Source organism: Sinocyclocheilus rhinocerous, unplaced genomic scaffold (genome assembly GCF_001515625.1).
Source record: "Sinocyclocheilus rhinocerous isolate Xijiao unplaced genomic scaffold, SAMN03320098_v1.1 scaffold820, whole genome shotgun sequence".
In the NCBI taxonomy this organism is placed as follows: Eukaryota; Metazoa; Chordata; class Actinopteri; order Cypriniformes; family Cyprinidae; genus Sinocyclocheilus; species Sinocyclocheilus rhinocerous.
This window is the reverse complement of record NW_015670386.1, coordinates 536,019-548,386: the sequence shown is the minus strand read 5'-3', so window position 1 is coordinate 548,386 and position 12,368 is coordinate 536,019. Positions and strand designations below refer to the sequence as shown.

At 38.1% G+C, this 12,368-nt stretch overlaps 1 protein-coding gene across 2 annotated transcripts in view; it reads right to left on the bottom strand.

The window, feature by feature from the left end:
* Positions 1–3,313: 3,313 nt before the first annotated feature.
* LOC107734217 (UBA-like domain-containing protein 1) overlaps positions 3,314–12,368 on the bottom strand; it is a 10,885-nt gene continuing 1,830 nt past the window's right edge. For both annotated transcript variants that reach the window (XM_016546115.1, XM_016546114.1), the window contains one exon: positions 3,314–3,699. In XM_016546115.1, the coding sequence (XP_016401601.1) occupies positions 3,400–3,699 (300 nt within the window). In that variant the 3' untranslated portion in view covers positions 3,314–3,399. The remainder of the gene's footprint in view (positions 3,700–12,368) is intronic.

Here is a 12,368-nt window from a genome sequence, read left to right as displayed (position 1 = left end):
GTCAGTTTATATGATATCTAGCTTGTTGCAACTTATCTTAAAAAATAACATTTTTGTAAAGGCATCATAACAACTTTTACGTTTATTGCAAATATAAAATGAATGAATTAATGAATAATTATTGCTAAAAAGTAACATTGGATCATTCTTTTGTGGTGGGCCTGGTGAAAATGTTAGCAGAACAAGTGTTTTGACTTTGACAAAATTCTTAATGCAAGCAATTAATCACTAATATTACATTGTAGCTTTTTAACGGACTTGATACTCTCCTGTCTGCTGCATTTCCTATCATGGACTCGGATGGCTGCTGATGAAGGCTTTGAGACTGTTTGCGTTCTTTTTGTGCCACCAACCAATCAACATCATGATGTCATATTCCTGTGGTTTCAGCGAGATGAGCTGTAATTTTATGTAACTAAAGTGGGTGGCTTAAAAGAGAGCACCCAGAACTGACTGCCGTGAGCAAAGAAACCAACAGGAAGGTAATGGGAAGAGGACACGCTTGCAGCTTCCAGGTGGGCCACTGAGCTGAAGGGGTGTAGTAGGTGTCAATGCAGCAATCAGATCTCTCACTCTCCATATCCTGCTGACTCATGCCCACTCGTTCATTCCAGCCCAAACTGTAGCAGACGTCTCCTGACAGGCTCCTGGAGTGGCAGTGTGAGTCATCTGATATCAAACCTTTTCTGATTCATTAAGCCCCTGCGGCCCCTCCCCTACCTCATCCCAAACCTTGTCGCAAACTCCTTTTCAAAATGCAGCACGATGTTCGCACTTAGTTGGAAGACATCTGCGCTGTCCTTCTCCCCTGCTACGCAGACATTGTGCCAGCGATAACGTGGGAACAGAACGGAGAGTAGGCGACCTTTTCAGAGGCCAACATGGAGACGAGAGTGGTGGGACGTTATATTTGACTACAGATCAAATTCAGGTTCGGAGACGGAGTATCGCTGCAGTATGAGGGCCCAGGCCAAGGTACACCTGGCACTCCACAGCACCGTGCATGCTAACGGCAGTTTACTTGGCAAAGTTTCGGTTTCCAAGTCACACCCTGAAAAGCATAAAAACAGAGAACAGTAGCGCTGTGACGAAGAGGACGAGAGGGCGGAAGCAGACTGAGATTGGGCTCAATTCAAGCTCTCTCTCTCTTTCCATGTGTTTGATTTGGAGGTGAAACAAGGACATCCAACCTGAGAACCTGCTGACCTCTGGAGTGGCTGTGCATTAACCAAATAATAAATACCTGCTGCCGGTTGATGTCTTCTATCATATATTTACATATAAACACTCACTTATAATCCAAATAACCTTAAACATTTTCTTAACATTTTTTTTTATTCTTTACTGGTTAAAAAATATATTTAAACATTTTTAAAACAAGACAAATTTGGAGGGTTTTTTTTTTTTTAAGAGAAAATGAGAGAAAAAGAAAATGCGCCAAGACTGCATTTATTTGATTAAAAATCTATATTTGAATATATTTTAAAATGTCATTTATTCCTGTGATTGCAACGCTGAATTTTCAGCAGCATTAGGCAGTTGTGCGGATTAATATTTTTTGTGAAAACTGTGATTTTTCTTCTGCTTCAGGGTCCTTTGATGAATAGAAAATTCAAACGTTCAGCATTTATCAGAAATATTTTGTAACATCGTAAATGTCTTTACTGTCACGTTTGATCAATTTAACAAATCTTTGCTCATATTAGTTCTACTGACCCCAAACTTTTGAAGACTAGTGTAGGTAGTATATACTACTAATTATGAAATACTAATGAAACATAATACTAAATAAAAAATATATATTTATTTTTGCTCTGACCCTAATGGATTCTAAGTATGCAAAGATTTACAGTCAGTTTATAATGCTATGATGATTTTGTACATTATGCACTTTTAGAGTAAAGGGGAAATTGAAAGTAATATTTTTCTCATATTAGGCTCAAAATTCTCACTTCAGTCTCACTTCCTCACTTGAATTTCTATTAGCATTAAGAATGATAATTCCACAATTATAATAATAATAATTCAGTAATATTGTATTAAAATTTTGTATACTGACAAGTTTATCAACAGTACATCAACAACAGGTCTCTACTGAAGAACAAATCACACCATAGGACATACAATATTTATTTAGGAACACAAACAATGATAAGTTAATTATCAGGTAGTCCACAAATATTGTGGGAACGGTATCAATACAGTCAAACAGGGGAAAACATACATGGAAACCCATTTGGGAACAAGTGACCCCAAAAGGAAAGCTTGATCAGAAATTGTTGTAAATGGAAAATAATACAAAGTAAATATTAAAATTACTGACAGCATTGCTTTCTGAAAATTGTTTTCAGCAAATAAGAAATTAAACTTTTTTTTGTCCATAGAAAAAGCAGATTGGGCCAGAATTACAACTTGAATGGGTGTTCTCATCCTTTCTCTAAAACTAGAAATGAGACAGAATTCCTGAAAAGCATTCATGTAGAATTCCCCCAAAAATCAAGAAACTACAAAATATGATATACATATGAATACGTCATGCAAAGTGGCAAGTCTGCTTACAAACATGTTGTACAGTAGTCTGGTTTAATGTAGCTTTAGCGGCATGGATTTACTCTCCTCGGCTAAAAAACAACAGTCTGATAAACCAGCTAACCAGCTCCCCCAAAAACAGATTGAAATAAAACTAGGAGCCATGATTATAAAATATCCAGATCTTTCAGAATCAATTTTCAGACCAATCTTTACAATCTTTGAGGACATCAGTGAGTTACTGCGTAATGGACAAAGCAAAGCATCATGGAAAATCCGGCTCGAGTTCGAAAAAAGGGTGTTCAACTAGTGAGATTCCCTGATTGGTTGAGTAGAGTCAGGTGACCAGTGAGGTACGAAAAAAGTCCCATTATCCAACGGGGAGAGAAAATTTAAGTCCGATACACAATGTTTGAGTGTGCAAGTCTCACACGCTGTACACATGAACGCTTGCATTGAATACTAGTTAGTTAAAAATCGCAAAAACAGATCGCTAATCCGCATGCAACGTCAACTCTCGTCTTGCATAAAGAACACCAGATAAAAGAATAAAAAGTAAAATGTGAGAAAAGTTGCTGCCTTAGATGCTAGACGTCCATCTTTGAGAAAATACCAGAAATAATCCACGGGCGCAATGATCATAGTCCCATATACGTTAAACTACTCTTTTATTATAGAAAAAACTTGGTAATACAATGTGCGCTTGTTTCTTTATTTCACTTATTACCTTCGTGTTGGCTTTCGCTCCTCTTCTGTAAATGTCCATGTTGCTTGGTTATTCTTGGTGTAGCTCTCTCCCCCTCCATGTCTGGTGATAGAGAGAGAAAAAACACCCCTCCCCTGACGCCTCGCTCCGTGTAGTCCAGGCCCTCATCTCTCGGCCTCCATGGCGACGCTGGCCTTCTGTTCGGTTGCCGCTTGCTGGTTGACAGCTGAGGGCCAGCCTGGGGGCGGGTGGGCTTGTTGGGGGGAAGGCCCCTGAGTCCATAAGCCCTGCTGGTTGGGCACGGGTGCGGTCATGCCCCAGCTGACCGGAGGTGGAGGGGGCGAGGTGGCCATGCTGGGACTGCTGCTGCTGTTGAAGCTTTCCGAGGCTTTGAGTCGCGAGAACATGGTGAGGGCGTCTGGGAAGTTTGGTGGCGTTGCGGGTGTGTTTGCGGGGGTACACATCTAAAAAACAAAACAGATGGACAATCACAACTGTGTTCTTGGATAATGCACATCATTTATCAAATTGTTTATCATTTCCTATCACTTTTTGGTGTCAGCAACATGTTTAATGTTTTTGAAAGAAGTGCTTTCAGTGGCTCTTATGTTAACAATGGCTGTATTTATTTATTTGATCAAAAACATTACAATTTAAAGTAACTTTTGCTATTTTAAAGGGTTAGTTCACCCAAAAATGAAAATTGGGCTGTGTTTTGCTCACCCTCGAAGCATCCTAGGTGTATATGACTTTCTTCTTTCAGACGAATCCAGTCTGAGTTATATTAAAAATTGTCCTGGCTATTCCAAGCTCTATCATTGCAGTCAGCGCGTGTTTCTGTTCAACAGTCCAGAAGACCTCAAATAAAGCGTGCGCATCCATAAAACGTGCCTCACACGGCTCCGGGGGATTAATAAAGGCCTCCTGTAGTGAATCCATGCATTTTCATAAGAAAAATATCCATATTTCAAACGTAATAAACACTTTTCTCTCACTTCAGGTATCTGTCATATGCGGAAGGCGTTCCGGCGGATGACGTATGCGTCGCGCGCGCGCCTCTGAGATATGCTAGTCTCGCGAGTTTGTTTACAGGAGCAATGAAAGCAAAGGTTCCTTACTTTAGCAAAGGAAAACCAGTCTCCTCTTGGCTTATATCGAAATCCTCTGACATTTTTCTTTACAAATCTTCGTTTTGTGCTTCTAATTTGTGACCGGCGATATGTTTTGTTCTCTCTCCGCATTCGTCACTAATCACGCAACGCCAACGTCTTACGTCATCCGCCTGCGCAGCTTCCGCGTACGACAGTCAGCAGAAGTGAGAAAAAAGTGTTTATTACGTTTGAAATATGGATATTTTTCTTTTGAAAATGCATGGATTTGCTACAGGAGCCCTTTATTCACCCCCCCGGAGCCGTGTGAGGCACGTTTTATTATAGATGCGTGCACTTTATTTCACGTCTTCTGGACTGCTGAACAGAAACACCTGCTGATTGCAATGATAGAACTTGGAATAGCCAGGGCAATTTTTAATATAACTCCGATATGATTCGTCTGAAAGAAGAAAGTCATATACACCTAGGATGCCTCGAGGGTGAGTAAAACACAGGCTAATTTTCATTTTTGGGTGAACTAACCATTTAATGTAGGCTATTTTAAAATGTAATTTATTTCTGTGATGGCAAAGTTGAAGTTTCAGCAGTTATTTTTTTTCAGGATTCTTTTATAAATAGAAAGTTAAAAAGAACAGAATTTCAAAATTCTGAACAGAAAGTAAAAAAAAACTGAGAGCAAGAATTTTTTGTATAGAAATGTTTTGTAACATTACAAATGTATTTACTGTCACTTTTGTGTCAACTGAATAGGTCCTAGCTGAATAAAAGTATTAATTTCTTTCAAAATTTCCCTAGTAAAAGGTAATATATTTAAAATACATTTATTTCATTCTAAGTACAGTTCAAATCTATTAATGTATTTACTGATATATCGCTTGAGACTTACTGATATAAAAATGAGAGACTTTCAATACATCTTTAACATTCCTAACTAATAAAACACATTTTAAACCGCAGCTAAAACATTTTAGTGGCTAAATTAAATTCTGCCAAGTTGTCCCAGCAGATCATTCCAACATTCCCTCCCTTCCTTCGCATTTTCTCTGCCTGTGTTGATTGGTGCTCTTCTAACAGTTCAACTTCCTGTTTCTCATCTCTGCCCTGGCATCGCCCGCTCTGCCTTGCTCTGTGTGCCATTCAGCTTCTCCATTACATCTGTGACCTCCCCATTGTCCTCTCTGAACTCGCTGTCCTCTGTCCGCAGCAAATCGCACATTTAGAGGTACACAATAGGCCTCATGAGAGCACCCCTGCCATCCTGTGATTTTTTCGGCAGCAGGACAATATCACCAAACATAAACAACATTTCAAAGGTCACCACAAATCTGCACAAGGCAGCAGTATGTGGGTTGAATTAGGACTAATATGTGGGGAGAAATCTAAGAGATTGTCAATGAAAGCTAAATGAACAGACAGCGTTACATTGGGATACTTCCTGGTGTGCCCTTGCACAGGTATGAGAAACATGTCCATATTGTCTTACTGCAGCAATCACATCGGCATCCGCGTCCCATCCAGTCAGCAACCTTAAATACGGCCGCCTGCAGTTTTTATTGACCCACCTGTAAGGATATCTCTCCAAAAACCACCACAATCACCCCATTGTGGCCGGTCAAAAGTCTCAAATGGACCTCCGTGTCCCTAGATGCCTTTAATTCACAAGAGTGATTAGAACAGGAAGTCTGAGGGATTAAAAAAACAGCTATGACGCTTCAAATGACAATGGCTTCAAATGGCAATGAGGAGGGGGAAAAAAATCCCTCGGTTTGGGAGAGTCGCACAAAATGGCATCCAGCAATACATCACCCAGCTGGACAGCTGCTGCAGATGTGGAGAAGACGGTCAGTGGCTTAACAAGGCTGTCAAACCGAGAGCAGATGCATTTGCAGATCCTCCATAATTCAGAAACATTGACAAAGCGTGCTTCAAGAGGTGCGGTGTACATAAACATGCTCCGGCAGACAGCTGGGTTGCTATGGAAATATTTTGGTTGTGAGGACAGATCTGTTGATGAGAAATGAGGTCAGAGTTGGTGTAAAAAAACCTGCGGTGCACAGCCCAGTCCACTTTGTTATAGTTTATTTTTGTTTGTTACATTTGATTTACTTGGAAACCCAGTGAATGTTTAAAACTGTATTTCTATCTATCTATCTATCTATCTATCTATCTATCTATCTATCCATCCACACCCCTTGTCTTCCATTGGTTGGTCAAAAAGATAACCCAGTCCCAAGTTCACTGCTGGTCTGGATTCTCAAACAAAGAATGTTTAGATAGCACTACACAATGTAAAGGCTGTAAAACAGGGCACAATGTACTGTGTTAATATGAAATAATTTTCCATATACATTTTTTACAGATGTTTTACCCATATTTTGAATTATGCATTGCTTCATGTTGATTCTTTTTCTTACAGTGTACAAAACCAGAGTGTTTTTACTTTACAACCTGCAAATGGCTTACTTGTCTCTTCATATTAAATTAAAATCAGAGAAAGTATGAAAAAAACAATTCAACTTGTATCACCACATGCTTTTGAGTAGTTTTTGCGTAGTCTTTGTTTTAAAACAAGACCAATAGTGTGACACTTTTTCAGCTGCCTTAGTTCCGGAAGCATTTTTCCCAATGGGATTTAAAAAAAAAAAGTCTATAACCAAAAGCCATGAACCAAACCAACCTGCTACAAGGTAAACCACAAATTACAATCTTTGACTTAAGCAAAATAGTTTTGAAAATCAGCCAAAAAACAAAGGTACAAGACTGCAAGAAAGAATGGCAACTCCATTAAGCATTGCAAATAGCATAGTTGAAGAAATAAAAAACTATTTAAAAACTGTTGTTTTCGACATTAACAAAAAGGTCCAGATCTAATGTGGGACTTGGAAACAAACATCTTTTTGTGACTTCAAATAGGATATCCTTGATTGCCCATTTCCAACTAGAACCATAGCAAAAACATGTAAGTGAACCCAGCGTCTTTGGTTCACCAAGCACAACATAAGCCCTGCAGAGGCATCAGTGAAACAAAATTAGAGAGCATCAACCTTGTTCCCCTTTACTATTGTTCAATGAGCCAGACTGTTCCAATCCACAAAAAAAGTCTATAACCAAAAGCCATGAACCAAACCAACCTGCTACAAGGTAAACCACAAATTACAATCTTTGACTTAAGCAAAATAGTTTTGAAAATCAGCCAAAAAACAAAGGTACAAGACTGCAAGAAAGAATGGCAACTCCATTAAGCATTGCAAATAGCATAGTTGAAGAAATAAAAAACTATTTAAAAACTGTTGTTTTCGACATTAACAAAAAGGTCCAGATCTAATGTGGGACTTGGAAACAAAAATCTTTTTGTGACTTCAAATAGGATATCCTTGATTGCCCATTTCCAACTAGAACCATAGCAAAAACATGTAAGTGAACCCAGCGTCTTTGGTTCACCAAGCACAACATAAGCCCTGCAGAGGCATCTGTGAAACAAAATTAGAGAGCATCAACCTTGTTCCCCTTTACTATTGTTCAATGAGCCAGACTGTTACAATCCACAAACAAGCAGATTCTCCTCCATTTGAAATAGCTAGAAATATATAGCATAAAACAAAGGAAAGCTTTCAAATTCCTTTGAACTAAAACAGTGATGCAATTCACTGCTTCATGCTTAGCATGGAAGTTCTAGTACAACTGCTGTTTTGCATCCTTCACATGCATGTCTACATGACTGTGGCAGATGGTGCATGAAATATAATGATAAGGTTTGTAATGAGATAATTGACGGTTCACTGCAGCGTTCCATTGTAACACAAAACTGTATAACACTGCCTGATCTGCTGTACGCGTATCTGTGAGTCTCTGAGAGAAAGAGAGACGCTGGCAGTTGTCGTCAAGCAGGCAGACAATGCCTTTAGGAGGTGCTTTGATTTTTATAACAGTAATTTGTAATCACATACTGCAGAGATGTAGAGGTTTTTCTGATCTCTGCACTCTATTATACTGTGTGTGTGTGTGTGTGTGTGTGTGTGTGTGTGTGTGTGTGTGTGTGTGTGTGTGTGTGTGTGTGTGTGTGTGTGTGTGTGTGTGTGTGTGTGTGTGTGTGTGTGTGTGTGTGTGTGTGTGTGTGTGTGTGTGTGTGTGTGTGTGTGTGTGTGTGTGTGTGTGTGTGTGTGTGTGTGTGTGTGTGTGTGTGTGTGTGTGTGTGTAGGTTTAAGTGTTTACACATATGTGAGCAAATGATCTCTCAGTTCAAGGCTTGATTATCAACCTGAGTGTAACAGTACAGAGGGATTTCAGAACAAAACAATAGGCAAGTATTGTCTACAAAAAGGCTGATTTATACTTACTGTATGTTAAAAACAAAGGACACGAGCTGCAGTGTCCTCTGTCAAGTGATTGTGCAGTGATCATAAACCAGCAAAAGTTGTTCAATCAGAACAGTTTAAATGTCGTCCAACTGAAAGACATCTTGGAGAGTTATGACTGCTGTCCAAGAGCATTTTTTCGTGATTAAACAGAAGTAGCGACAAATCTTTTCTTCTGTATTGTGACGTACATTAGAGTGTAACAGCTTATTAAAAAAGAAAAAAAATGTAGGGCTGGGAACTGGATCTATGCATCATTTGATTGGATTTTGAGCTGTTAGCATTGCACTCGATAAGAGTTTGCATAATTGGAAGGTCGAGGTCAGAAATGTAAAAAAATAAAATAAACATATACTTATATGAATTGTTCATAATAAGATTTATAACATGCATTTAGAAAATAGGGTGAATACTATAAAAACAGTAGTGATTACTAAATTAGCATTCACACCATACTATAAGTGTGCACTGCGTGTCGTCTACTGCTTTAAATGCTCCAGCAGCTCCTTAAAGCCAGGAGGCTGTCAGTGATTTTATTGTACATCAGCTGGAAAAACTGTTTTGAAAATTGGTTCCAACAATATCATTTTTCTGTGCCATTAACACTATAGCTGTGGTGTGAACATGCAGCTCACAGAATTAGAATGATTATTAAAACTTTAGTTATAGTTATTGTCCTTGGTGTGAATGGGCCTTAAATACTCTAACATACCATATATATTGTCAGACGTCATATTATATAACTGAAGCTATAACTGGTTGAATGAAACATTTCTCATTCTTTTTTTCCAGATACTTCACAAACGGTTAGTCTGCTAGCTGATACCGTGGCATTAAATTAGCATACGATTTTATCCAAAGTGACTTGATGAACATCACAAGCAATTTACCATTCAAGAGACAATTCACAGTTCTGCAGTGACAAGCTTCCAAGAGTATGCCAGCACAAATCTAGCTTAGAGGAAAAAAAGAGAGAAAATCATTTTTAGGAAATGCCTTTGACTCTGGTTGTGATTTCAGTTAAATTAGCCTGCTTTCCTAGCATTGCTTCCGAGGGGTAATCGGAAAGGCTATTTTGATTATAGAAGAATATGATGTGATATGTTTTTGAACAGATGATACAAACGGTTACCTTTGGGGTTTGAATTCTGCAGGGGGCTAAAATCATCTACCAGCCGGGGCAATCTGGGCCATGCTAACCCGTTAAACCCATGTGCATTGTACGTTACTTCTTGTACATCTGCGATTCACACTCACTGCATACTGGGAAACATTGCTTGTAAATGTGGTTTACTCTTTCTGGCTCCAACCACGACATCAACTCAAGGCCAAATACTCAAATATAATCATTGTTTCAGAGTGAAATACTTTGTATACACTGCCTTTGATGAGACATTCCGGTGTTTCTTAACTTCTCAGCCTGTATTTTGTCTTTAGTATGTTTCACACAGATTGTCCCACTTCCAAGAAAGAACATCTGCTCGTTTTTATAGGCTCCAGAGACTGTAAGGTCATCAAGATAAGGAGCTTCACTCCATGATCCTTTTAATCAAACTGTCAGTTAACTGCAATAAAGTCCTGTCGTTACTCTAACCTTTCCCCACCCCTCTCTGTAAGGTGCAGGGAATTCAGCTGTATCTGAGAATTAAAATACTGCCAACTCTTTCTTAGGTCACACCCAGGAACAAACCACAGTTAAAGTTACCAGAATTTGTACCCCTCCTTCTCAGCCTCAATGCCAGGAAAAGAGACTTTTCTACCCTTTGTGTGTTAAATCCTGTTTTAATTACCGTACTTTAACCAGAGGATAACTGGCCATCTTACTAAGGCTATTCTTTTTACTTTGGCGGTGACTGCATGGTCAGAGCTTCACTGGACAGAATACAAGAATTCCTTGGGCCAAAAATTTATTTCTTAAAATGTGGAAATTTTGCTCCGTATAAACCATTATTCTTTGGTAATGAAAATTAAGTATGATGTCTAATCATTTTTACTAAATTAGACTAAAATCACATCTGTCAAAAAAATGTTTTATAAAAGTACTGTAATATAACAGCCAATAATTCAATATCGAAGGGACAAAGTATAATTTTTGTCTTGATTTGCACATTTGTCCAGAGTGTATTCTGTCACTATTAGTCATATGCAATACATGCATTTATTTGAAAGGACAAAATCCAGAATATTCATCCTTTTTTGTCCTACTTTCTAACTAAACTGAAAGGGAGCAATTTTAGTGTGAATGACATTTTTTCAGTTTCAGGAACCCAGATTTCATTATAAAATTCATAATTAAGTTTGAAAGAGCCTTATGTGATACCCAACTTTCTGTTTGAGTATTCGGCTCAGCGTGTGAGTTATGAGCTAACGTGGTCAGCAATTATTGTAGGGTCACTCTAGGAGACAAACATTTAACATTACACCTGTCCAGAGCATGATCTCAACCTATGATGATATGCCCATTCACAACAATTATTTCCTATTAATATACCTTAAATAGTCAAATGAACAGCAGCTCATAAAGATGTTAAGCTCCAGGGAGGCCTGAACATGTGGCAAACTTTAATTACGACTGTGATGTTGTGCTTTAAAAATAAATTATGAAGGAATAGTTCAGTTAAAAATAAAAATTATCATGTTGAGTAAATTATTTTATGATCAATGACTACAGTCGCCATCAGTTATTCTTTTCCAACAGCCTCCAAACAAAATGATACACTAAACCAATATAAAAGAACACTCTGTGAGGTAAGCATACTAGTCTGCTGATTTTTTCATGCACTTTGACTTCACTGTCAATCAGAATAAGTGTGCTAGTGCAGGGGAAATTGTAGTGCAAACTCAATTAGGACTGCAACTAATAACATTAGTAAGTGTTGGCAGCCATGCATGCAATAAAATCACACCTCTGCTTCTTGTGCTTTCACCTGCTCTATTTAAACTGTGATGCAGTGGGCATCACAACTATCCTGTGTTCAGCGATAAACAATGATCTGTAGATACTTTTTTGCTTCAGCAAAACCATTTATGCCCCATACACTCACATCAATAAACCTCAAACAGACACAAACATGGGGTGAACTGCAATGTTTAACTGAACATTTACAAATGCCAAATTTTAATTACATAATTTCTGTTTTATCACAAAAAAAAACTAACAAATTCCCACTGTTTTGACATTTTATATGATTAGCTTCGAATTTTTTAAAACAATTTAGAGTCAGACAGATTCACTAATTAATTTTTCAGTTTTATAAAATTGTAAAAATTATTAAAGAAAAAATAAAGCATAATATAACAAGCATTTATTAATTTTACAAATTAATGTTAATTTCAACATTTACCAATACATTATTAAAATCAAAAGTTGTGTGTATTAACATTATTTACTGGACCTGAGCTAACATGAACTAACAATGAACAGTTGTATTTATTAACTAATGTTAAAGGGATAGTTCACCCAAAAATGAAAATTTGATGTTTATCTGCTTACCCCCAGGGCATCCAAGATGTAGGTGACTTTGTTTCTTCAGTAGAACACAAACAAAGATTTTTAAGTCAAACTGTGACGGCGCGTGAGGCGTCTTCTTCTTCTTGCTTTACGGCGGATCGCAGACTTATAAGTGCATTACCGCCACCTATCTCTCAAATGGACCATTGACACTC